This window comes from Pseudophryne corroboree, chromosome 11 (assembly GCF_028390025.1).
Source record: "Pseudophryne corroboree isolate aPseCor3 chromosome 11, aPseCor3.hap2, whole genome shotgun sequence".
NCBI lineage: Eukaryota > Metazoa > Chordata > Amphibia > Anura > Myobatrachidae > Pseudophryne > Pseudophryne corroboree.
This window is the reverse complement of record NC_086454.1, coordinates 92,135,821-92,161,940: the sequence shown is the minus strand read 5'-3', so window position 1 is coordinate 92,161,940 and position 26,120 is coordinate 92,135,821. Positions and strand designations below refer to the sequence as shown.

At 45.3% G+C, this 26,120-nt stretch overlaps 2 protein-coding genes across 8 annotated transcripts in view; one reads left to right on the top strand and one right to left on the bottom strand.

Annotated features, from left to right (window-relative positions):
* ATG13 (autophagy related 13) overlaps positions 1–10,382 on the bottom strand; it is a 74,114-nt gene extending 63,732 nt beyond the window's left edge. For all 3 annotated transcript variants that reach the window (XM_063944529.1, XM_063944530.1, XM_063944531.1), the window contains exons 1-2: positions 10,292–10,382; positions 2,247–2,328 (exon numbers count right to left, since the gene is read on the bottom strand). In XM_063944529.1, coding sequence (XP_063800599.1) covers positions 2,247–2,315 — 69 coding nt within the window. In that variant the 5' untranslated portion in view covers positions 2,316–2,328; positions 10,292–10,382. The remainder of the gene's footprint in view (positions 1–2,246; positions 2,329–10,291) is intronic.
* HARBI1 (harbinger transposase derived 1) overlaps positions 9,847–26,120 on the top strand; it is a 31,514-nt gene continuing 15,240 nt past the window's right edge. The window contains exons 1-4 of one of the 5 annotated variants that reach the window (XM_063944532.1): positions 10,591–10,732; positions 17,039–17,104; positions 17,341–17,409; positions 20,343–21,099. In XM_063944532.1, coding sequence (XP_063800602.1) covers positions 20,430–21,099 — 670 coding nt within the window. In that variant the 5' untranslated portion in view covers positions 10,591–10,732; positions 17,039–17,104; positions 17,341–17,409; positions 20,343–20,429. Of the gene's footprint in view, positions 9,957–10,590; positions 10,733–17,038; positions 17,105–17,340; positions 17,410–20,342; positions 21,100–26,120 lie in introns of those variants that run through there. The other 4 variants (XM_063944533.1, XM_063944535.1, XM_063944536.1 and 1 more) reach the window with 4 other exon arrangements.

Here is a 26,120-nt window from a genome sequence, read left to right as displayed (position 1 = left end):
CCATTAGGTGCCACCGTTCCAAGATTTCAAATCCATCAGGCCTCCAATTTTGTTCATTAGGCACTGGCACCCAATCAATAATCCTGCATTTGAGTGATGCCACCTGAAGGCCCATCAGCAAAAAATGTTGTGCCACTGGTTTATCTGTGCCACCTGTAAGCAAAGCTTGATGTATCGAACTTCTGTGATTTTCCATACACTCACGAAAAGTGCATGTCATCATGCCAACATAGGCCAGTCCACATGGACAAATTAACATGTAGCCCACATGGTCCATTTTACAGTGCAGTTTATATCTTATCTTGACTGGCTTGCCACTTTGCGGATGTGGGAAAGTACCACCTGTTAACATTACACTACATGTGGTGCAACCCGTGCATATTACACAGCCAGGTCTACGTTCATTCAACCAGGTTCCATTATCGTTACTGGTTTGGCGGGTCGGTTGAATAAGTATTTGTTTTAAATTCCGCCCTCGTCTGTATGCCATCATTGGTACATCTCCCAAGACAGAAACCAATCATGGATCCGATTTAACAACCGGCCAGTGACTCCTGATAGATTTTGCTATAGACTGTGATTCATTGTCATATTGTGTGACAAAAATCATACGATTGCCTTTTGCTGACTTTTCTTTGCGTAGCCCCATACGTGCCCTACATAGGCATCCATCAACCACCTTTTTGCTGTAGCCCCTTTAAAAAAAAAAAGAGGTTGCGCATCTCTTCAATCTGCAACTCAGCAGCAACAGGATTTGTGTTATTACGTAATACTCGCACAAACTGCGAAATGGCCAAACTTTAAACTTGGTGGGTGATTACTCCTTGCATGCAAGATAGTATTGCTGTCAGTGTCCTTTTTTTATAAAGTCGTCCCCAATCTTCTCCCCTTTTGGGTTACCGTTATATCCAAAAAATGTATACATTCAGAACTAGAATGTCCAGTAAACCGTGCAGTTGAATCCAAACTGTTCAATTTGGCCAAAATCACATCAAATTCACTCTTGGTGCCACTCCAAAAAAATGTCATCTATAAATCTCTTACAGTAAATTATTTTAGGACAAAATCAAGGCATGATATATGTAGACTCATACACATGCATAAATATCCCCACGTATGCGGGGGCCACATTAGAGCCCATCGCTGTACCCGGAGTGTGCCCCTTCTATAGCTCTTTACATTAATAATAATTGCTGTATTTTGGGTGACACCCCAGTGTATACGTTTTGGAAGATGAGAGTGCGGTCTTACATGGATAGAGATATACAGATAGAGATACATATATATCTCTATCTGAATAATCACGTTAGGTCAGTAATCATGTTGGGTCAGTTAGAAAACTATTTTCTTACACAGATCAAGGGGCGGATTGGCCATAGGGCTCACCAGGAAGATTCCTGGTAGGCTGACATGTCTGTAGGGCCTGTTTTGTGTGTTGTCATGTGGCCCCATCTCTCATATAACAGGCAGCCCACCACACTTGGTACCCTGCATTGTTGTCCCCATTCATTCTGTTATTATAGCTCTGCAGCACAACTCTGCCATCCAGTGATGCTGCCATATCTACAAGGTATGTTATACCTCTTGTGCTGCCCATGTCAAGACACTTCTACAAAATTTTACAGGGCCACTTTTAGTTCCCAATCTGCCTCTAATCTGCAGTAAAAGACACAAGGAAGGCCGCATTTGCGTACAATCAGGCCCTATGAGCAGGGATCCCATCCTCCTCAACAGACCCCACATCCTCATCAGAACACACACCCATTAGGGCTGCTTCCATAAGTGTCCCATGCCAATCCGCCCCTGGACAGACTTGTATACGTGTTCGGGAATTCACACATGGGCACATACTACCAGTTCAGGCTGTCACTGCTTGGCCCATCTAATATTTTGAAGACTGTAGCTATCAATTCACTAGAAGCCAATGACAGGGCTGAAACTTAGCAAATGTTGTGCCTCATGGCTCAGTGATGTCACTTATTCCTAGGAATCACAAAATATTCATGCATCCACTGAGCAGAGCTGACATGTACATGTGGGTTCTGCCATCCTCATTGCTCTCACCTGCACACCACTGACAAGCATCAGAATATAATAAGTGAACTGACCGACTGACTGACTGACCGACCAACCACCCACACACCCACCCAGGCTTGGATACATCCCATGGTAGGAAACTAATAAAAGCACAATATATCTTGCTAGGACATAGACATTTAATAAACTACAGGAAATATCAGATTTACCTTTAAAGCAAAGAATTTAACAAACTTGTCCAAGTCCTTCCGGTCTTGTGGGCTGAGGTCGGTGTCCATCGTGTCTGTAAACCTTAATGAATGAGATGGCACAGTTACCAGTGTGTCAGAAAAAAAAACCAGATGCAGCAAATTGCCGTTCATTCCACCAGGACAACGCGAATAGTCATTATTTAAGGAACAGTGACAACTACAGGCGGGATCCGGTTATGTGACCGGCGCTCGGGATCCCGGCAATCACCATGCCGATGCCGGGATCCCGAACGATCGAAAGCCCTATGGTCGGCATGACACCAATATGGGAACGGAACCCGTGGCAACTGCAGCGAGCCTGCAAGAGGCTTTGTTGCGCTAGCTCCCCCAGCTGGCATTCTGCGGCTGGGATCCCGGGGATGGTATGCCGACTGCCGGGATCTCCACCGCCGGTTACCCAGCCCCAACCACTACAGGCTAGATGGTGCCAATTTGCAACCTGTTACTGCAGTTTGGGATAGTCTCTTACAGAGGTGTTTGCCTACATCTGGGAGGCAGCAGAGAGCTCAGTTTGGAGTTTAGCATGGAGCTGTGCTGGGTATGGCTGTAGTAGGCAGACCACTAAGGAGAGGAGTCATAAATCCATAGCTGGGAACAGTTGGAGACACACACGTTGCTGGTCTACCGACAGCTGGATTACGCCAGATGGGAGTTACGGGGAGAAATCTGCTAGAGAGAGATCAGCCCCCAATGCGGATTAATGCTCACTCCCATTACAGCACAGCATCATAGGATATGTATGACTAAGGGGTCTATTCATAAAGCAGTTTAAAGTGTGGAGAAGTGAGCCAGTGGAGAAGTTGCCAATGGCAACCAATCAGCTGCTGCATCATACATCTCCTATAAGGCGTTGCTGTAGCTGGGAATGTGGAATTGTATCCCATCTCATGTTGCCCAATGGAGAGTCTTGATGACTAATCAAGTGGGGCCCATTGCACTTCTGTCAATAACAGTGAAACTGGAAGATCTGCTGAAAGACATTCGCTCATCTGGCACTTTAGGGGGGCGTATGTATTAAGCCTTGAGAAGTGATAAAGCAGTGATACGTGCAAGGTGATAACGCATCAGCTAGTCAGCTCTAAACTGTCGATTTACATATTGGAGCTGATTGGCTGGTGCGTTACCACAATAGTGGCCAATCCCGGGATTTAGAGCCAAAAATGGCCGGGATTGGAAGCTCCAATCCCGGGGATTGAGGGATCAGCGTTGAGCGTCCACAGGACGCTCAGACGCTGCCCGGCTTCCTTCATCCGGCTCCCCAACGCAGCATGAGAGGTCACGCTGCGCCATCACACGCCGCTGGGAGCCGCCAGGAGAGAGCGGATGATGTTCCCCACCCACCTGCTCTCGGTATATGGCGAGTTACGTGGGCTGGGCGAGATGGTGGCCACACAGTTAAAAGCCAATCCCGGGTATCCTGGGTTTGGCCATTTTTCAATCCAGATACCCGGGATTGAAAAAATGGCCCGGGATTGGCTTCCCTAGTTATCACCTTGCACTTATCACTGCTTTATCACTTCTCCAGGCTTAATATATCTGCCCCGAGGTGATTTATGGCTAAAAGGAGACAACGCAAGAAGGGCCAGACCAATGTTACCCACCTCATCAATCTGTGTTGATTTGTCAACCTTCTCAACCAGAGAAGCAGGCTGGAAATAGTTATGTAGTTGACAGTGATGCCGTCAACAGCATTATCTTGATTGAGAATGCCGACACAGTCATAATATTTTTTAAACATTTAAACTTATGATTCCAACAATGCCTTATAACATTACAACAGTGATGACATTCTCTCATCGACATTATGCTGTCGGCAGCATTACTAGCGACAAAATGTAGGTATCCCAAGAAGACAGGCAGAAGAGGAAAGAAAGGAGGGAGATTTACATGCTATTTACATACTTTGCAGTCACCAAAAGATTTTTGCTACCTACATTTAATAGTAAAAGGTTTAGTGTCATGGTAATAAAAAAAATAAAATAAAAAAAAAAGTTTAATGTCTGATTGGCTGATCGTTATCGCAAGATTCCAAGAAAAACACAGAATTACAAAGATGAGCCTTCGGAAGTTGATGGTCTGGTTAATGTTCCTATGTTCATACTGACCAAACCGCACCCCTTCTCTTTTCTGTATACCGAATGCAATTCTCACTAACTGCCCATATAGGGGGTCATTCCGAGTTGATCGCACGCCGCAACTTTTTGCAGCCCGTGCGATCAACTAGACGCCGCCTATGGGGGAGTGTATTTTTGCATAGCAAGACTGCGATCGCTTGTGCAGCCCTGCTATGCAAAAACATGTGTGTGTAGAACAAGACCAGGGTAAGAGTTACTTACCCTGTGCGATGAATCCAGCGTTGCAGGTCCCAGAACTGATGTCCGATATCTGCCCTCCAAACGCCTGGACACGCCTGCGTTCGCCGCACTACTCGCAGAAAACGGTCAGTTGACACCCACAAACGCCCTCTTCCTGTCAATCTCCTTGCGATTGGCTGTGCGGATGGATTCTTCGTTAAATCCATCGCCTAGCAACGATCCGCTTTGTAGCTGTACGATGCGCCTACGCATTGCGGTGCATGCGCAGTAGTAGCCTGTTCGCTGTGCCGAGAAAAACAGCAGCGAGCAATCAACTCGGAATGACCCCCATATTTTCCTAGATAGTATCGGACGATGAGCTTGAACGCAAATAAGCAATAGCGCTACATTCTATACATGCACAATGGACACACTGCGATGAGGGGGGAAGGGGGGGGGGGCACAATTCCTGAGGCAAAGGCTCTCATGATATACCGAAGCAGCCACCAAATGTCTCCGAAATTCTATTCCAGTCTTTAAAAGTCTAACAACAATAAACATGAAGGGCCTCTGAAATGAGGGAGCAAAGATGTTTCTGAGAATAAGGAGAACACACACGGATGGGTCTGTGGTCACTAATTAAAGCGATGTATGCCCTCGGGGGTTATGTTTCCGGAGATGCGCTAACTAGGGCACTGCACACGGGGACGTATACCCACACAACAGCTCTCAGGCACAGGTATGGTGTTCCTTCCTATTCGCCTGTTTGATGTCAGCTATTTAAAACCAAGCTCATCAGTTTTAAAATGAAGAATCAACATATTCAGAAAATATTTAATATTAAGCTCCCACAGGTACGGCAGAAATTATTGTATGCTTATTAATTACCCGTCATCTTTAACTCCTAAAACTCTGTTCTTGCCAATGTGCGGCTGCGGACATCTCAGAGAGTTTCAGTATGGGTTACATAACTCATTTTCCCCAAGTAACTCTATGTGATGCAAGAGGAAATAGGTGATGTTGGTGGCTGAGAGGGGCCAGTTTCCCGGCAGACCCATGGCAGCCCGATGCCACTCTGCATGCCCAGCGCCTGGCACATTAACACACAGAACAGTGGGGCAGATGTACGAAGCCTGGAGAAGTGATAAGTGGAAGGTGATAACGTACCAGCCAATGATTACGGTTTGTAAAACGACAGTTAGGAGCTGATTGGCTGGTGCGTTATCACCTTCCACTCCTATATAGTTTCTCCAGGCTTAATACATCTGCCCCAGTGTTCTTCCCTATGTGCATTATTACACTGTAATAGGCACAGTGCAGAAAAGACTTTTACTGTATAACCAGACAGGGTATAAATAAGTAGGGGTTGTAGAAATAAGAAACAGCCAAGTTGTACACCGCAGATTTTTTGGGCATTCCTGAGAGGGAACCGCTACATGGAGAACTGCGCTTGCAATTTAGTTTTACAAGAGGTAATTGTATTTGTATTTCAATATGAACTCCACAGTGCTTTCCGGAACAGGATAGTCACAAGCGTTAAAGCTGTTTGGGGTTAGCAATGCCTCATAAATAATAAGCAAATATTAAAGATAGAGAGATCTGTATGTTTGGCCTGAAGGACAAGTGACCGGATCTGTGGGATGTTATACATATATGGTCAGGTCCAATGTCACCTATCTCGCAATCAAACTATTTAAAGATCTGTTGCAAAATTTAACAGATCCAGTCAGTGTCCCTGCTATAATGTCCAACTCGGACCACTGCTCAATAGCTGCACTTATTCTGTATGGGACACAGGGTTTGGGTCCTGTATATTACTCATGGCAGTGAATCAAGTTGGTTCTGTAATACTAGACATGAATATTTACAGTGTCACCAATGAGCAAGGACGTGTGCTAACAAGACCTTAACCTCAAGAACACCAAGAAAATAGTATGCAGTGGACTTGGCGAACGGAATTCACAATTAGTTCTGGCTGTGGATGAGCTCCCTGTTTTTGAGTTCAAATTATATAATATAAAAAGTTCTTATTTCCTACAAAGCTCTATCCACAGTACCTGATCCTTCACAAACACTGACTCACCACATGCTATCTGTGTGTGGATTATTAGATCTACACTAAAAAGGGCTATAGTCAATGGATCAACCATTCATGGTCGACATGGGCCAAAAGGTTGACATGGAATAGGTGGACAGTAGAAAAGGTCACCATGATCAAAAGGTCAACCCTTTTATTTTTTTAAATTGGTGTTTTGTCACAAAACCCCCCATTAGTGTACCACTTTGCTCGCCATGCTTCGGGCAAGGTGACCCGCTGCGCTCGGCGCAGGCTACTATTCCCAACCGTAGTCCACGTGGATGGTAAAGTATGAAAAAGTGAAAAAAAAACAAAACACAAAAAAACCCCAACAACTTGTGTCGACCATTGTTATGTCGTCATTTTGAACCTGTTGACCACTAGTGGTCGACCTGATGACTGTGGACCTTTTTAGTGTGGATCTAAAGACCGAATACCATAATGTCTGACCGCTTACTTATTCTTTGCGATATTCAATTCTTTTTCTGCTGGCAGCCGCTAGATGGCGCCCAAACTGAGCTATTGAATTGTAGTTCTGTTTGTGCGTGAATGGCTACCAGCGTTTGTATTTCAGCTCGCACCACCCAGGGGTGGCGACCTGAAATGCGAGAACAGTGACTTGTTTGGGCGTCCAAGCGGCATTTTCGCGATTGCGCCCAGCACTTTGGTGAGGTTTATCTGCTTTATGTGGCTAAACCCAACCTCTATGGGCGCAATCAGCGCTAAAAATATATACAATTGATTATCGCCCCTGCGATCTCCCGTCACTTTTGACGGGAGATTCGTCGAGAATCAATTGAATATCGCCCTTTGTGTTTCCCTCTACAAGAGCACGGCTAATAGCTCTGTAATGATGAAATATAGGTATATATAATGAAGAATTGTAGGCCAAAGCTACCAGTCCACTTTGAGGGAGCATTTATCAAGTACACTGTATAAGATGATAGGTAGAGAAGCTTACTGGTCGCTATGGGCAACATCTCTAACGGTCCATTTCTCCGCTGCTAAAGACATCAACCCCATAGGTTATGGAAATATTTTTATTCAATTTAACAGCACAGAATTTTATAAAAATGGCTGTTTTCTCACCAGCATAGTTCTGCTTATAAGCAGTAGGTGTCTCTTGGCAAACTATCCTGTGAGGCATTCTTCCTTAATCAATGCAGTGTCAGTTAAGACGAAACAGAAACTGATGTAGAATTAGTCACACAGTAGGTGTATAGGTGGAGCCCATAAATATTGAGATGAAATTAAGTGCTCATATGTATAGTAGTGTTCATTCTAGCACTCAGCAACTCTAAAAACCCGTGCTGTTCCTCTTTCCTGCTTGCGGTGTCGCTCTCTACTCTGGTGGTTCTAGCACACTCTGGTCTATCTCGGCACTGCAATACAGACCAAAGTGTTCTAGAGGCACCAAAGCAGAGAGCAACACCCCAGGCAGGGTGCTAGAAAGAACACAATATAGAGTCAGTGGTGCTACTACTGTCACTGCAGAGTCTGCATTAGTTCTGCTACTGCCTGCACCAATTACCATCTCACAGCATACACAGGGTTACCCATCTCCCCCCCCCCTCCCTGGCTCAGCGGTGACGGCAATACTGATTGCATCACCTGATAGCCCCTCCTCCACAAAAATGTTTTGCTTTGGAGCTTGGCAATGTAGTGTTTCTCCAATGTAAATTCTGGGGCAGATTAATATTGGCTGCAATTACACTGTATGCACCTATGTCACCTGGCAACCCTTACTGATACGCTTGTTCTTACAGACACCATCATGATCAGCAAATATGTGCACCAGCCCTACACCTGGTGCAAGCGATGAGTTTGAAATCAGACCCCTATGTACACACGGATCAGTATACCTACGACTCTGTATAGCCTGAAGGTGCGTGTGCTCGGCTACAGTGCTAAAAATCGCATGACCCATCCACAACGATGCATCTGCCCTTTATCTGCGGTATCAAAAGCAGGCCAACAACCATGGTACTAAAGTTCAAAATTAGTTAATGATTCATGTAATTTACCTCCCCCAATAGCATACATATGTCCCTTTAACAACGGGAAGTCATTCTACGGATTAAGAGTCGCCTGTCAATGACAAAATGTATCTTTAACATAGCCAGCAAAGGCATCAGCGATTCCTGCTGTATAGATGGTACTCATTGATTTTCAGTAGATCTGCGCTGTTGTGAAGAGGTAATGGGTTTGGGAGCTGCTGGCCGCCGATGTGTGCTGCATCTATAATAAACTCTAGTCAGAAAGCTCATTCGATATAGAGAATATTACAATGTGAAACATACTTGTAGTATAATTTTACTGGATGTTCTGTAACAACTTGTGCACAGGAGCAGATACTGAGAATTGTTAGTACACAGAAGTTGTATCATGTAATAGGACATATGTAAAGCACAGCGTCCTGCCTCAGCAATTCTCCTCCTCCATCGCCCGAATGATGGGAGCAGTGGGTACCTAGGGGGTAATTCAGACGTGATTGTAGCAGCAAATTTGTTAGCAGTTGGGCAAATCCATGTGCACTGCAGGTGTGGTAGTTAGAACATGTGCAGAGAGAGTTAGATTTTGGTGGGTTATATTATTTCTGTGCAGGGTAAATACTGGCTGCTTCATTTTTACACTACAATTTAGTTTTCAGTTTGAACACACCCCAGCCAAATCTAACTCTCTCTGCACATGTTACATCTGCTCCACCTGCAGTGCACATGGTTTTGCCCAACTGCTATACAAATTTGCTGCTGCGATCAACTCTGAATTACCCCCCTATAGAGGTGCAGGTCTATGGTGCATTGGGCTGATAATTCTCTGTGGCAAAAAAAGCTTAACACTGTGACTTAGAGGAGTCTATTTAAAGGTAAAAAAAAAAAAATACCATATCCTGCATGCTTAGCAAAGAAAAGGCTTTCCTCAAGGTTAATAAGTGCTAAACACCGGTGCTTCCCTGCTTACCTCCATTCCCATAAACATCTATGGGGACCATTCCCAAAAATGTCTATGGAAAAGAAGGCATTCCGCAATTTAGCAAGTCCACATTACCCTGTATAGATCTATGAAAGGACTTGCGAAACAAGAGAGGCTTCACCTGATACCCAATGGTCAAAGCTGAATGTGCATACTGTAGGAACTCCTGGCTGGCTATATTAATCTGCCAGTGATAACACAACTCCAGAATTGTTGACACTTCATGAAGAAGCACCTGGCTGTGTTAGTGCAGTGACAGCCACAGAAGTGAGCGGATAAGGTGCATTATAGCAGAAGTCACAGCAGCCTGTAGAGAACAGATGGGTAAGTTGAACATTCTGAACACTGTACATAAAAAAATGAACTACTGCAAACAAGACATGGGCAATATTTGGATCAAGACAGTATACAGGAGATGGGGGGGGGACCTGCAAGGCAAAAATGGAGGGTGCAGTACTGGGGGGTGAGATGGAGGGGGCAGTCTGACTCCTGCCTGCTCCCCGTCATTTCCCAGCTGCAGCACCCTGAGGTCCTGTGACACCAGTGCCTCCAGCCAGCCCCGGAGTCTGATGCATGGATATAAGCTGGGAAAGCAGGGGCAGGATAGGATCCCCTTATGTATACACAGAAATTAGGTCAGGGTAATTGGGGCGGCTCACCTCTGTTCATTCCACTACTACTCCTGCCGCCCTTTGCCTGTCCTGAGTGGGCAAATCCCGAGTTCGGTCCTATCAGGAGCCCCAGCTACTCGGCCTATGCGTCTCACGTCCCCCGCACAGTCCCCACCATGGCTGCCATTACTGTTTGTGTTTTGCTGTCTCCTGCCCGGTAAAGTCAGCTGTGATTCGGCAGCAGCAGATTCCGCACAGCTCGGCACACACCCGGCACCCCGATATAATACCGCAGCCCGGTAACACCGCCCGACCGTGGCCGTAACTACATACCCGGGAGGAGAACGGTGTATCACAGCGGGGTATTGTCAGAGTCAAGCGGAATCTGCCGACCCGAATCGTCAGACTGGTGGCGGACTGAAGCTGAGGGTGTGTACACCCAGGCAGCCGGTGTCACCGTCACCGTCACTCTGTGGACGTTCTCTGTGTGTAAGTATCTACCTGCATATAATGCGTGTCTGCCAATGTATGCATGCTATAATACGATGTATTCTGGGAGATGGTGTGCTGGAACTTGTAGTTCTACGTTAGCTGCAAGTTGCATACCTCTAGCTTATTAAATGTGTGCATTATCTACCCTGCCTGCCAGAGCCGGCCCTAACCAGTATGATGCCCTAGGCAAGATTTTGGCTGGTGCCCCCTAGCACAACCGCTGGTTCCGCCTCTGACCTTGCACCTCTTTCCCAGCACCATCACCCCTCACCCATAGCAGTCCTTGTTTTGGTGTTTGTACCCCCTATATTTTAAATAGGAACAGTTCGCACATTTGGCGCACAGCCCAAAAAGAGGTGTGTTTTTACTGGCAAGGGCATGGCCACACAATAGTAACCCCAATTCCAATTACGCCACACAGTACTGCAACTTTATTCACATTTGATCATGCGATAGTGTCCATAATTCATATTACATCCCACAGTAGTATCACTTTACCTTAAACATTACTCCTCACAGTAGAGCCCCTTATTCACATTACATCACACTGAATTGCTCCTTATGCACATTACACCACACCCTATTGCGCTTTATTCAAATTAGACGACCCAGTAGTGCCCTTTCTATACGCAACACCACATAGTAGAGCACCTTATACACATAATGCCCACATTAGTAATGCATTTATACACATAATTCCACATAGTAATGCCCCTTACACATATGAGACACATTATTAATGTCCTTATAAACATAATGCGCCTTACACATTATGACAACCTTTATTAATGCCCTTTTACACATAATGTCCCTTACACATATGGCGCACATTATTAATGCCCTTATACACATAATGACACACATAGTCCCCCCTACACATTTGCTGCACATTATTAGTGCCCCATACACATAATGACACACATACAGTAGTACCCTGTTGCACATATGCCGCACATTATTAATGCCCTTATACACATAATGACACACATAGTGCCCCTTACACATATGTTGCACATTATTAATGCATTTTTACATGACACACATAATGCTCCTTACACATATTCCGAACACTACTGCACAACCAACCCACTCACATGCACACAGCACTCACACTACCACTAACACCGTGACCTCTGCTTCTGCTTGGATACAGATGTGTCCTCAGAAATCTTGCCTCAATGCTAACGTCGGGCACCTTTTTTTTTTTAATGAAAATGCATCCTATTTGCATTGCTATGTGGCTAGGATGCACAAGCAGCTTCTGCTGACTAAAATGATATGCAGCATGCCTATATACTGTGTGAGACTGTGGCTGTATCTGCATATGAAATGCTACACACAGAATATAGGCATGCCGCATATCATTTTAATCAGCAGAAGCTGCTGATGCCCCTAGGCATATCAAATGCCCTAGGCAATTGCCTAGTTTGCCTATACCTATGGCCGGCTCTGCTGCCTGCTAACAATGTTCTCAGTGTGAGCTGTTTATTTGTGTAGGTACCAGGGCTGTTTCTAGCCAATTTGGCTCCCAGTGCGAGATTTCAAAATGCGCCCCCCCCCCCCCCCATTGACCGTAAAAAAGCCTTATTAAAATGGGCGTGGTCTCATTAGAATGGTCATGGCCTCGTCTGGGGGAAAAAAAGTAAATAAAAAGTCCCCATTTTACACAGTGCTGCAGGCAAGAGTCCCCATTTTACACAGTGCGACAGGCAAGTGTCCCCATTTTACACAATGCGGCAGGCAAGAGTCCCCATTTTAAACAGTACGGCAGGCAAGTGTCCCCATTTTACACATTACGGCAGGCAAGACTCCCCATTTTACACAGTACGGCAGGCAAGACTCCCCATTTTACACATTACGGCAGGCAAGTGTCCCCATTTAGCACATTACGGCAGGCAAGTGTCCCCATTTAGCACATTACGGCAGGCAAGTGTCCCCATTTAGCACATTACGGCAGGCAAGTGTCCCCATTTAGCACATTACGGCAGGCAAGTGTCCCCATTTTACACATTACGGCAGGCAAGAGTCCCCATTTTACACATTACGGCAAGCAAGAGTCCCCATTTTACAAAGTACGGCAGGCAAGAGTCCCCATTTTACACATTACGGCAGGCAAGAGTCCCCATTTTACACAGTACGGCAGACAGCGTCCCCCTTTTCACACATTACGGCAGGCAAGAGTCCCCATTTCATACAGCACGGCAGGCAAGACTCCCCATTTTATACATTACGGCAGGCAAGGCTCCCCATTTTACACATTACGGCAGGCAAGAGTCCCCATTTTACACAGTACGGCAGACAGCGTCCCCCTTTTCACACATTACGGCAGGCAAGAGTCCCCATTTCATACAGCACGGCAGACAGCGTCCCCCTTTTCACACATTACGGCAGGCAAGAGTCCCCATTTCATACAGCACGGCAGGCAAGAGTCCCCATTTTACACATTACGGCAGGCAAGAGTCCCCATTTTACACAGTGCGGCAGGCAAGAGTCCCCATTTTACACAGTGCGGCAGGCAAGAGTCCCCATTTTACACATTGCGGCAGGCAAGACTCCCCATTTTACACATTGCGGCAGGCAAGACTCCCCATTTTACGCATTGCGGCAGGCAAGACTCCCCATTTTACACATTGCGGCAGGCAAGACTCCCCATTTTACACATTGCGGCAGGCAAGACTCCCCATTTTACACATTGCGGCAGGCAAGACTCCCCATTTTACACATTGCGGCAGGCAAGACTCCCCATTTTACACATTGCGGCAGGCAAGACTCCCCATTTTACACATTGCGGCAGGCAAGACTCCCCATTTTACACATTGCGGCAGGCAAGACTCCCCATTTTACACATTGCGGCAGGCAAGACTCCCCATTTTACACAGTGCGGCAGGCAAGACTCCCCATTTTACACAGTGCGGTAGGCAAGAGTTCCCATTTTACACAGTGCGGCAGGCAAGAGTTCCCATTTTACACAGTGCGGCAGGCAAGTGTCCCCATTTTTAAATAAAGTAAGGTGACATTATAGGCTCCTTTGCACACCACCCTTTAATTAACAAAAAAAAAAAGGGAAGGGAGGAAGGGAGGGGAGGTAAAATAGCAGGCATGACATGAATAACTACCCCACCCTGCAAAATAAACACACACATTGGCACCATTTAAAACATAAAGTTGAATTATAGGATTCCATGTTTCCGCGGAGCCCCTCTCTCACACACACACACACACACAAAGGGGGGGGGGGGGGGGGGGAATCGCAGGCTCCATCTACAGCCTACATTAACTACATCAAGAAAATTACCACAAAAAGCCAGCAGTCTGATTGTGACTGTGAGAGACTGCTGGGCTGGCTGCAGAATACTCACTGCGCGGTCCGGTCAGTGGGTCACGGTGTGAGTGCTGCGGCCTGTCCGTCACGGTCCTCCTCCCCTAACACCGCCGCCGCACGCACCCCTTGAAAAGCTGCCTCCAGCTGCAGTGAGTGACTCCTCCGCAGGGCCTCCACTCCGTTAGCCTGAGCCGCTCTGACCTGGTGCCTAAGTAAGTGCCGCACTGGTCACTTATGAAAAGGCGCCCACCCGCTCCTCTGCGGCGTCTACCTTTACCAGTTAAATCCCCGGCGTGTGACGTCATGACGTCACTACGTAATTGCGTCAGACTGTAATACTCCGCCCAGCGAGCGGAGTAAAATGGAGGGGCGGGGGGAGGCAGGAGTTTGAAGGCAGCAGCCCCCAGCAGGAGCCGCGGCGGGCGCCCCGTGCAAATGCACGGCTCGCACGCCTGTAGAAACGGCCCTGGTAGGTACCTAAGGGGTACATTTACTAAGCAGTGATAAGAGCGGAGAAGTGAGCCAGTGGAGAAGTGCCCATGGCAACCAATCAGCACTGAAGTAACATCTATCATTTGCATACTATAAAATTATACACAGCTGCTGATTGGTTGATGGGGAAACTTCTCCACTGGCTCACTTCTTTGCTCTTATCGCTTAGTAAATGTACCTCTTAACTCGGTCCTCAAGGCACTCTAAGGGGCCCTACACACTCGGCGATGCGCCGCCGAGGTGCCCGACGGCCGATACGGCCGACGAGCAACCCGGCGGCGGGGGGGGCAGTGACGGGGGGAGTGAAGTTTCTTCACTCCCCCCGTCACCCGGCTGCATTGAAGTGCAGGCAAATATGGACGAGATCGTCCATATTGGCCTGCATGCACAGCCGACGGGAGATCAGCGATGAACGAGCGCGGGGCCGCGCATCGTTCATCGCTGGAGTCTCCACACTGAAAGATATGAACGAGTTCTCGTTCATTTATGAACGAGATCGTTCATATCTTTCAGAATATCGGCATGTGTGTAGGGCCTATAACAGTCCAGGTTTTTAAAGATATCCTTGTTTGAGCACAGATGGTTTTATCAAAATGAATGAGCTACTTGTGCAGACTCAGGGGTATCCTTAAAACCTGGACTGTTTGCATGCCCTGATGACCGAGTTACGGAACAACTGTTGTTGGAACTGATTGTGAATTGAGCGCAAAACAAACAAAAAAACAAGTAATGGGGCGACCCATAAATCTGGTATCAGGCAATTGCCCATTTTGCTGATGACTGGGTCTGTGGACCTTGAAATCCAACATGCACCATGCTGTCCCCAAAAATTATCACCAGGATCAGTGAGTCAGGGATTTTTTAACATGCTGATCTTCCCTGCTAGATTGCCGATCGATGTCTGCTGATTGGATCGCCGATCATCAGATCAGATTAGCAGAATGGGGTATCTGCATTTTGCAAAGTTATTTGCTTTATTTTGCTTTGCTCCTTGCACAGTCATCCCCGTAATGCATATTTAATATAATGCATCTGTGTATGCATTCGCTATCTACTATATAAAAGTGAAAAATTGTCCTTCTGTCTGTATTTCTATACAAATCCACAGTTTACAAGTGAAGATCGTGAAATTTGACATACAAGCGTATTAAAACATGGCGGAGGCAACTAAAAAAATTAGAAATCCCTAGCACCCCTGGGGGGGGGGGCAGCAGCACAGAGTATATCAGGAGACAGCATAACTCCGGAATTGCCGGAGCAATGTACTCAGAAATTGGTACAAATATGCCTTACAATCTGGGAACAAACACTGTGGGGGTCAGGCACCCCTAGGGTTGGGACAGCAGCACAAAGTATGTCAGCAGACAGCATAACTGTGGAAGGCCTGGAGCAATTTACACCAAACTTGGTACACATCTGACTTACAATATGGGAGCAAGCTCTGTGGAGGTTAGACACCCCTAGCACCCCTAGGGGTGACGCAGCAGCACTCAGTATTTCAGCAGACAGCATAACTCTGGAATGCCTGCAGCAATTTACAACAAACTTGGTACACATATGACTTACACTCTGGGAACAAGCACTGTGGGGATCAGACACCCCTAGCACCCCTAGAGGTGGGACAGCAGCACAGAGTATGTCAGCAGACAGCATAACTGTGGAAGGGCTGGAGCAATTTACGCCAAACTTGGTACACATCTGACTTACAATATGGGAACAAACTCTGTGGGGTTTAGACACCTCTAGCACCCCTAGGGGTGACACAGCAGCACTGAGTATTTCAGCAGACAGCATAACTCTGGAATGCCTGCAGCAATTTACAACAAACTTGGTACACATATGCCTTACAATCTGGGAACAAACACTGTGGGGGCCAGACATCCCTAGCACCCCTAGGGGTGGGACAGCAGCACAGAGTATGTCAGCAGACAGCATAACTGTGGAAGGACTGGAGCAATTTATACCAAACTTGCTACACAAATGACTTACACTCTGGAAACAAACACTGTGGGGGTAACACACCACTAGCACCCCTAGGGGTGGGCCAGCAGCACAGACTATATCAGGACATGCATGATATGTCAGTGATGACAGGGCCGCATGTGACAGGGCCAGTGACATGATGTGAGAAGGGGAATGCTGGTAGCACAAACCCACACACTGAGAGTTATATAGTGGAAGTAGCACGGTCACCCAGCAGCACAGAGTATATCAGGAGATACATAATGTGCTGTGCTATATAATAAACTGTGAAAAAATCAATAATTTCACAGGGGCACTGACATGATGTGAGGAGGGGAATGGAGGCAGCAGGAAGCCACAGACTGAGAGTTGTATAGTGGGAAGAGCATTGTCCCTTGGGGGACCAAAAAGGGGTCCGGCCACTACACAAAGTGCGTCAGGGAAGCAAGATATGCCTATATACTAGATCTCCAACCAACGTAATTAACAAACAACTATCATTCTAATTTACCATCCTCATCCCGTAGGAGGGATAGAAGAGCTTCTTAAAGAAGAAGTAACAGGTCTGTGAGAGCCGGAAATCTCGCTGCTTGGTAGGTGTCCAAATATTTATTTTCCGCAAGAATATACAAATAAATTGTTTAAAAATCATACAATGTGATTTCCTATGGGTTTTTTCTCATATTCTGTCTCTCACAGTGTACCTATGATGGAAATTACTGACCTCTCTCATCTTTTTAAATGGGTCAACTTGCACAATTGGTGGCTGTCCAAGTAATTTTTTTGCCCCACTGTAGTAATATAATATATTTGTATATTCCGGATGTAGTCAGGATGCCAGTGCCGGAATCTCGACACCTTTCGGAATGCCGGACTCCCGACCACCGGGATCCCGAATGTAAGTTTGCCAGGGAAGGTTAGGGTTAAGCTGCGGGAAGGTAGTGTTAGGTTTAGACTGAGGGGAGGGAAGGTTAGGGTTAGGCTGCGGGAGGGGAGGGTTAGGTTTAGACTGAGGGGAGGGAAGGTTAGGGCTAGGCTGCGGGAAGGGAGGGTTAGGTTTAGACTGAGGGGAGGGAAGGTTAGGGTTAGGCTGCGGGAAGGGAGGGTTAGGTTTAGACTGAGGGGAGGGAAGGTTAGGGTTAGGCTGCGGGAAGGGAGGGTTAGGTTTAGACTGAGGGGAGGGAAGGTTAGGGTTAGGCTGCAGGAAGGGAGGGTTAGGTTTAGACTGAGGGGAGGGGAGGGAAGGTTATGGTTATGCTGCGGGAGGGGAGGGTTAGGTTTAGACTAAGGGAAGGTTGGGCTGCAGGAAGGGACGGTTAGTTTTAGACTGAGGGGAGGGAAGGTTAGGGTTAGGCTGCGGGAAGGGAGGGTTAGGTTTAGACTGAGGGGAGGAAAGGTTATGGTTATGCTGCGGGAAGGGAGGGTTAGGTTTAGACTGAGGGGAGGGAAGGTTATGGTTATGCTGCGGGAAGGGAGGGTTAGGTTTAGACTGAGGGGAGGAAAGGTTATGGTTAGGCTGCGGGAAGGGAGGGTTAGGTTTAGACTGAGGGGAGGGAAGGTTATGGTTATGCTGCGGGAAGAGAGGGTTAGGTTTAGACTGAGGGGAGGAAAGGTTATGGTTATGCTGCGGGAAGAGAGGGTTAGGTTTAGACTGAGGGGAGGAAAGTTATGGTTATGCTGCGGGAGGGGAGAGTTAGGTTTAGACTGAGGGGAGCGAAGGTTAGTGTTAGGCTGCAGGAAGGGAGGGTTAGGTTTAGACTGAGGGGAGCGAAGGTTAGTGTTAGGCTGCAGGAAGGGAGGGTTAGGTTTAGACTGAGGGGAGGGAAGGTTAGGGTTAGGCTGCGGGAAGGGAGGGTTAGGTTTAGACTGAGGGGAGGGAAGGTTAGGGTTAGGCTGCGGGAAGGGAGGGTTAGGTTTAGACTGAGGGGAGGGAAGGTTAGGGTTAGGCTGCAGGAAGGGAGGGTTAGGTTTAGACTGAGGGGAGGGGAGGGAAGGTTATGGTTATGCTGCGGGAGGGGAGGGTTAGGTTTAGACTAAGGGAAGGTTGGGCTGCAGGAAGGGACGGTTAGTTTTAGACTGAGGGGAGGGAAGGTTAGGGTTAGGCTGCGGGAAGGGAGGGTTAGGTTTAGACTGAGGGGAGGAAAGGTTATGGTTATGCTGCGGGAAGGGAGGGTTAGGTTTAGACTGAGGGGAGGGAAGGTTATGGTTATGCTGCGGGAAGGGAGGGTTAGGTTTAGACTGAGGGGAGGAAAGGTTATGGTTAGGCTGCGGGAAGGGAGGGTTAGGTTTAGACTGAGGGGAGGGAAGGTTATGGTTATGCTGCGGGAAGAGAGGGTTAGGTTTAGACTGAGGGGAGGAAAGGTTATGGTTATGCTGCGGGAAGAGAGGGTTAGGTTTAGACTGAGGGGAGGAAAGTTATGGTTATGCTGCGGGAGGGGAGAGTTAGGTTTAGACTGAGGGGAGCGAAGGTTAGTGTTAGGCTGCAGGAAGGGAGGGTTAGGTTTAGACTGAGGGGAGCGAAGGTTAGTGTTAGGCTGCAGGAAGGGAGGGTTAGGTTTAGACTGAGGGGAGGGAAGATTAGGGTTAGGCTGCAGGAAGGGAAGGTTAGGTTTAGACTGAGGGGAGGGAAGGTTAGGGTTAGGCTGTAGGAAGGGAAGGTTAGGTTTAGACTGAGGGGAGGGAAGGTTAGGGTTAGGCTGCGGGAAGGGAGGGTTAGGTTTAGACTGAGGGGAGGAAAGGTTATGGTTAGGCTGCGGGAAGGGAGGGTTAGGTTTAGAGTGAGGGGAGGGAAGGTTATGGTTATGCTGCGGGAGGGGAGTGTTGGGTTTAGACTGAGGGGAGGGAAGGTTAGTGTTGGGCTGCAGGAAGGGAGGGTTAGGTTTAGACTGAGGGGAGGGAAGGTTATGGTTATGCTGCGGGAGTGGAGGGTTAGGGCTAGGCTTTGGGGATGGAGATATAGGATTAGGGTTCCTTTAGTGCGGTGCACCTGTCGGAATTAAAACCAGTTGCAATGCCAGGGTTGGTATTTTAACCGCAAGCATCTTAACTACCGGTCTCCCGTACCCAACCCATATATTCTGCAGCGCTACACAAAAGTACAGTACAAGCATATAGAACGAAAACAATATATACATGGCACATCTATGCAGATATAGTCACTATAGCTATAAATCCAGCACTGGTTGGATTTGTAACCCAGTTTATGGGTGTAGTTGACGGGTTCAGAGTCATTGATTGCATAAAGAATGCCATGGGGGAGGAGAAGATGGAGAAGGTATGGAAAAGAGTACACAAGGCTCTCTTTGTGAAAGCTTACAATCTATAAGGGAGGGCTATACTAATATAGGAGACACAGAGCCCTTTAGTGAACTCGGTTGTGTCCCATGAAAAGTTTGTTTATATTTCTAGGAAAGCCCCGGATAAAATTTACAGGATATGGGATAGGTGGTTATCATCTCCACTCTACCAGGGGACCGGTGTCTCTGCCCCGCATTGATTTCTGGCCACTTACTGTAACAATATTGTATGAACAAATAAAAAGAAATCACGACAATCGTTATGTATAACTTTGTAGCTGTTTGCAACTTTATTCATGTATGTCTGTTGTTGCATATAACATTCGCTGATTATTATCTGGATACACATAGTGCATATTTATATACTCAATGTTTTGGTTTGTCTGTCTATCTGGAAAATTCAATAAAAACTTATTGAATTAAAAAAAAAATATAGGAGACAAAGAGGGATGAGTCAGTTATATAACCATTTGTCATTTCTGATTTCGCTATTCATTTAGTAATATCTGTATCATCCATCATCTTTTATTTTCAGAAAGCCCCCAGAGTGATGTAACAGAGACTGATTGTGGGAAGACACTTGGGACGTAATGTTCTTGCTGAGTCATTTGTAGATTTACACATGGCTATTTCTATCACTGTCTTGGACTGCGACCTGCTGCTTTATGGCCGAGGACACCGTACACTTGATCGATTTCGGCTGGATGATGTCACCGATGAGTACTTGGTGTCGACGTATGGATTTCCCCGTCCTTTTATAGACTACTTGGTTGAGCTGTTAGGTGGCAGCCTATCCCGACCAACTCAGCGTTCTCGAGCAATCAGCCCCGAAACTCAGATCATGGCAGCTCTAGGATTTTATACCTCTGGTTCTTTCCAGACGCGCATGGGTGACACAATTGGAATCAGTCAAGCTTCTATGAGCCGTTGTGTTACCAACGTCACAGAGGCTTTGGTGGAAAGAGCTTCACAGTTTATTTGTTTCCCGCAGGAGGAGGTGTCCGTACAAAGGCTTAAGGATGACTTTTACAGCTTGGCTGGGGTTCCAGGGGTGCTAGGGATTGCAGACTGCACACACATAACCATTAAAGCCCCTAATGCAGAAGACTTGTCATATGTGAACAGGAAGGGCTTGCACTCACTAAACTGCCTCCTTGTGTGCGACGCTCAAGGGGTCCTTCTATGGGCTGAGACACACCGACCCGGCAGCACACATGACAATGTAGTCCTACATCAGTCCGACCTCTCTTGTCTGTTTGAGACAAAAATGCACAAGGAAGGTTGGATGCTCGGTAAGTAACCTGCTGCCGTGAGCACCCACCAATATTATTAGTTTGAGTCACCGATCTGTGGGCCTAATTCAGACCTGATCGCAGCAGCAAAACTTTTCTGTAATGGGCAAAAACATGTGCAGTGCAGGTGGGGCAGATATAACGTGCAGAGAGAGTTAGATTTGGGTGGGATGTGTTCAAACTGAAATCTAAATTGCAGTGTAAAAATAAAGCAGCCAGTATGTATCCTGCACAGAAACCAAATAACCCACCCAAATCTAACTCTTTCTGCACATGTTATACAGTCAGGTCCATAAATATTGGAACATCGACACAATTCTCATATTTTGGGCTCTATACACCACCACAATGGATTTGAAATGAAACAAACAAGATGTGCTTTAACTGCAGACTTTCCACTTTAATTTGAGGGTATTTACATCCAAATCAGGTGAACGGTGTAGGAATTACAATGGTTTCTATATGTGCCTCTCCCACTTTTTAAGGGACCAAAAGTAATGGGACAATCGACTCAAAAGCTATTTCATGGACAGGAGTGGGCTATTCCCTCGTTATTTCATCATCAATTAAGCAGGTAAAAGGTCTGGAGTAGATTCCAGGTGTGACATTTGCATTTGGAATCTGTTGCTGTCGACTCTCAATATGAGATCCAAAGAACTGCCACTATCAGTGAAGCAAGCCATCATTAGGCTGAAAAATCAAAACAAACCCATCAGAGAGATAGCAAAAACATTAGGTGTGGCCAAATCAACTGTTTGGAACATTCTTAAAAAGAAAGAACGCACCGGAGAGCTCAACAACACCAAAAGACTCGGAAGAGCACGGAAAACAACTGTGGTGGATGACAGAAGAATTATTTCCCTGGTGAAGAAAAATCCCTTCACAACAGTTGCCCAGATCAAGAACACTCCCCAGGAGGTAGGTGTATATGTGTCAAAGTCAACAATCAAGAGAAGACTTCACAAGAGTGAATATAGAGGTTCACCACAAGATGTAAACCATTGGTGAACCACAAAAACAGGAAGTCCAGATTAGAGTTTGCCAAACAACATCTAAAAAAGCCTTTACAGTTCTGGAACAACATCCTATGGACAGAGGAGACAAAGATCAACTTGTACAAAACGAAAATTTTGTCTTAACGGCGCAAAAATATCTAAGAGTCTTACATAGAGAATGAGAATATGGAGTTTTCTGTGTTCCTAAAAATCCCGTAATTCTTATGTCCTTAGGTTCTGTGAATCAATTTCCTTAACTCAAGCAGAGAGAAAAAGAGATCATGGTGCAGATCCACTTGTAGGGGATTAAAGGAATTTATTATACACAGGAAACTCACAATTTGACAGATTAAAACAAACATATAACCACTGTGAAGTGGTAAAAACAGGGTGTTGTCGTCACTGGTGGTCAAAGTTACCCTCCTCAGGTGGACTCAGGGCTGCACTGTAGGTTCCGGATACCATATGAGCGCAGTAGGTAGCTGAGATGTCCCAGATCAGGTCACACTCCGTTCCAAAATCACCAGCTCAACGCGTTTCGGACTGCTATGGTCCTTCGTCAGGAGCATAATGGTGAATGAGAGGCACAAGATATTTATACATAACATAATCAACTAAAACAGGATCCACATGGAGCGGCTCGTTCCCGCCCGCGGTCGTCAGCAGGAAACGCTGTCACCGGAAGTTCCGCTACCCGGAACCGGAAGTGACTATGCGTTCCACCGTCGTCCAGAAGAGCTCAGCAGGAAACTCCGTCACCGGAAGTTCCGCTGCCGCGACAGGAAATCAGCATGCGTTCCACCTTCAAAAACCAGGAAGTTGTCAGTGCATTCCATCTCCAAAATCAGGAAGTCCCGTACCTATTTTATAAGGTGGTGTCCGTAAAAAGAAGTCCCATATGCACAAAAGTAGCGACAAAAGGTTCCTCTTTAGTCCAAGTAAATCCACAAATTGACATGTAATTAAAAAACAAAGAAATAAATATATTAAAACTACATCTATTTCATAGGATACCAGGAACATATTAAAATATAGGGATATACAATAAAAAAAGATTTAGCAAGTTAGAACTATAAAAACCATTTTAATTCAAAATCCCCGTTAAGGCCTTCTGGGGTAAGGGTTTTAAGTTTAAAAATCCACTTCATTTCAGATTTAGCTAATTTGCTCTCGATGTCTTTATTTCTCCAAGATGAAGTGACCCCTTCTATCCCCCAGAAGGCTTTGATAGCAGCTGGATTACATTTATGAAATTTCTTAAAATGTGCAGATACAGTGTGGCTTTCTAGACCTTTTCTAATGTTGTACGTATGTTCTGCTAATCTTATTTTTAAATTTCTACTGGTCTTACCTATATATACTAAACCACATAGGCACTCAAGTCCATAAATCACATTTTTTGAATTACAGGTAAGGAATTCTTTTATTGGGTAAGTATTACCTTTAACACAGAACTCTTTTATTTTACTTGTTCCCTTCACCAATTTACATATGGTACACAAACCACATCTGTGAAAACCAACAGTTCTAATACTGGTTCTTTTCACCTCCTCAATTGCACTATTCACAAGTTTATCTTTTAGTGAGCGTGCACGTCTATATATAAAACTTGGTTTATCAGGAATTTTAGAACCAATAATTGGATCCTGTTTCAGGAGTTTCCAATTTTTTCTAAATATTGATTCTATTTCTTTATGATGGGAATTATATCCACTAATGAAGGCCCAATTAATGTTGTCATTATTCCTTTCTTTTGGTTTTCTATTTAAAAGGCTCTGTCTCTCAATACTCAGGGCTTTCAATTTGGCTTTTTCTATAGAGTTCTTGTTATAACCTTTTTCTATGAACAAATTACCCATTTCTTCCATCTGTAATTCACAAACCGGAGTTTCTGTACAATTGCGTCTGACCCTCAAGAACTGCCCATAAAGTATACCATCGAGCCAGTTCTTATGGTGAAGGCTGCATTTATCTATATAACTATTTGAATCAGTGGTTTTTTTTATATATTTTGGTATGTAGAGTGTTTTCTTTTCTGTAAATACACAAATCTAAAAAGGATATTTAATTTCTACTCCAATTAAAAGAAATTTTAATATTAAAATCATTGGAATTAAGGACTGCCCAGTTATGCAAACCTTTTTATGGCGTATTGGGAGGACACAGTGGTTTGGCATAATAACATTCTCGGCGCGGATCTGGTGTCATGGCAAAGGTACATAGACGATATTCTGTTTGTGTGGAAAGGTACCCAAAACGACCTTGTGCAGTTTTATGAAGTCCTTAATTCCAATGATTTTAATATTAAAATTTCTTTTAATTGGAGTAGAAATGAAATATCCTTTTTAGATTTGTGTATTTACAGAAAAGAAAACACTCTACATACCAAAACGTATAAAAAAACCACTGATTCAAATAGTTATATAGATAAATGCAGCCTTCACCATAAGAACTGGCTCGATGGTATACCTTATGGGCAGTTCTTGAGGGTCAGACGCAATTGTACAGAAACTCCGGTTTGTGAATTACAGATGGAAGAAATGGGTAATTTGTTCATAGAAAAAGGTTATAACAACAACTCTATAGAAAAAGCCAAATTGAAAGCCCTGAGTATTGATAGACAGAGCCTTTTAAATAGAAAACCAAAAGAAAGGAATAATGACAACATTAATTGGGCCTTCATTAGTGGATATAATTCCCATCATAAAGAAATAGAATCAATATTTAGAAAAAATTGGAAACTCCTGAAACAGGATCCAATTATTGGTTCTAAAATTCCTGATAAACCAAGTTTTATATATAGACGTGCACGCTCACTAAAAGATAAACTTGTGAATAGTGCAATTGAGGAGGTGAAAAGAACCAGCATTAGAACTGTTGGTTTTCACAGATGTGGTTTGTGTACCATATGTAAATTGGTGAAGGGAACAAGTAAAATAAAAGAGTTCTGTGTTAAAGGTAATACTTACCCAATAAAATAATTCCTTACCTGTAATTCAAAAAATGTGATTTATGGACTTGAGTGCCTATGTGGTTTAGTATATATAGGTAAGACCAGTAGAAATTTAAAAATAAGATTAGCAGAACATACGTACAACATTAGAAAAGGTCTAGAAAGCCACACTGTATCTGCACATTTTAAGAAATTTCATAAATGTAATCCAGCTGCTATCAAAGCCTTCTGGGGGATAGAAGGGGTCACTTCATCTTGGAGAAATAAAGACATCGAGAGCAAATTAGCTAAATCTGAAATGAAGTGGATTTTTAAACTTAAAACCCTTACCCCAGAAGGCCTTAACGGGGATTTTGAATTAAAATGGTTTTTATAGTTCTAACTTGCTAAATCTATTTTTATTGTATATCCCTATATTTTAATATGTTCCTGGTATCCTATGAAATAGATGTAGTTTTAATATATTTATTTCTTTGTTTTTTAATTACATGTCAATTTGTGGATTTACTTGGACTAAAGAGGAACCTTTTGTCGCTACTTTTGTGCATATGGGACTTCTTTTTACGGACACCACCTTATAAAATAGGTACGGGACTTCCTGATTTTGGAGATGGAATGCACTGACAACTTCCTGGTTTTTGAAGGTGGAACGCATGCTGATTTCCTGTCGCGGCAGCGGAACTTCCGGTGACGGAGTTTCCTGCTGAGCTCTTCTGGACGACGGTGGAACGCATAGTCACTTCCGGTTCCGGGTAGCGGAACTTCCGGTGACGGCGTTTCCTGCTGACGACCGCGGGCGGGAACGAGCCGCTCCATGTGGATCCTGTTTTAGTTGATTATGTTATGTATAAATATCTTGTGCCTCTCATTCACCATTATGCTCCTGACGAAGGACCATAGCAGTCCGAAACGCGTTGAGCTGGTGATTTTGGAACGGAGTGTGACCTGATCTGGGACATCTCAGCTACCTACTGCGCTCATATGGTATCCGGAACCTACAGTGCAGCCCTGAGTCCACCTGAGGAGGGTAACTTTGACCACCAGTGACGACAACACCCTGTTTTTACCACTTC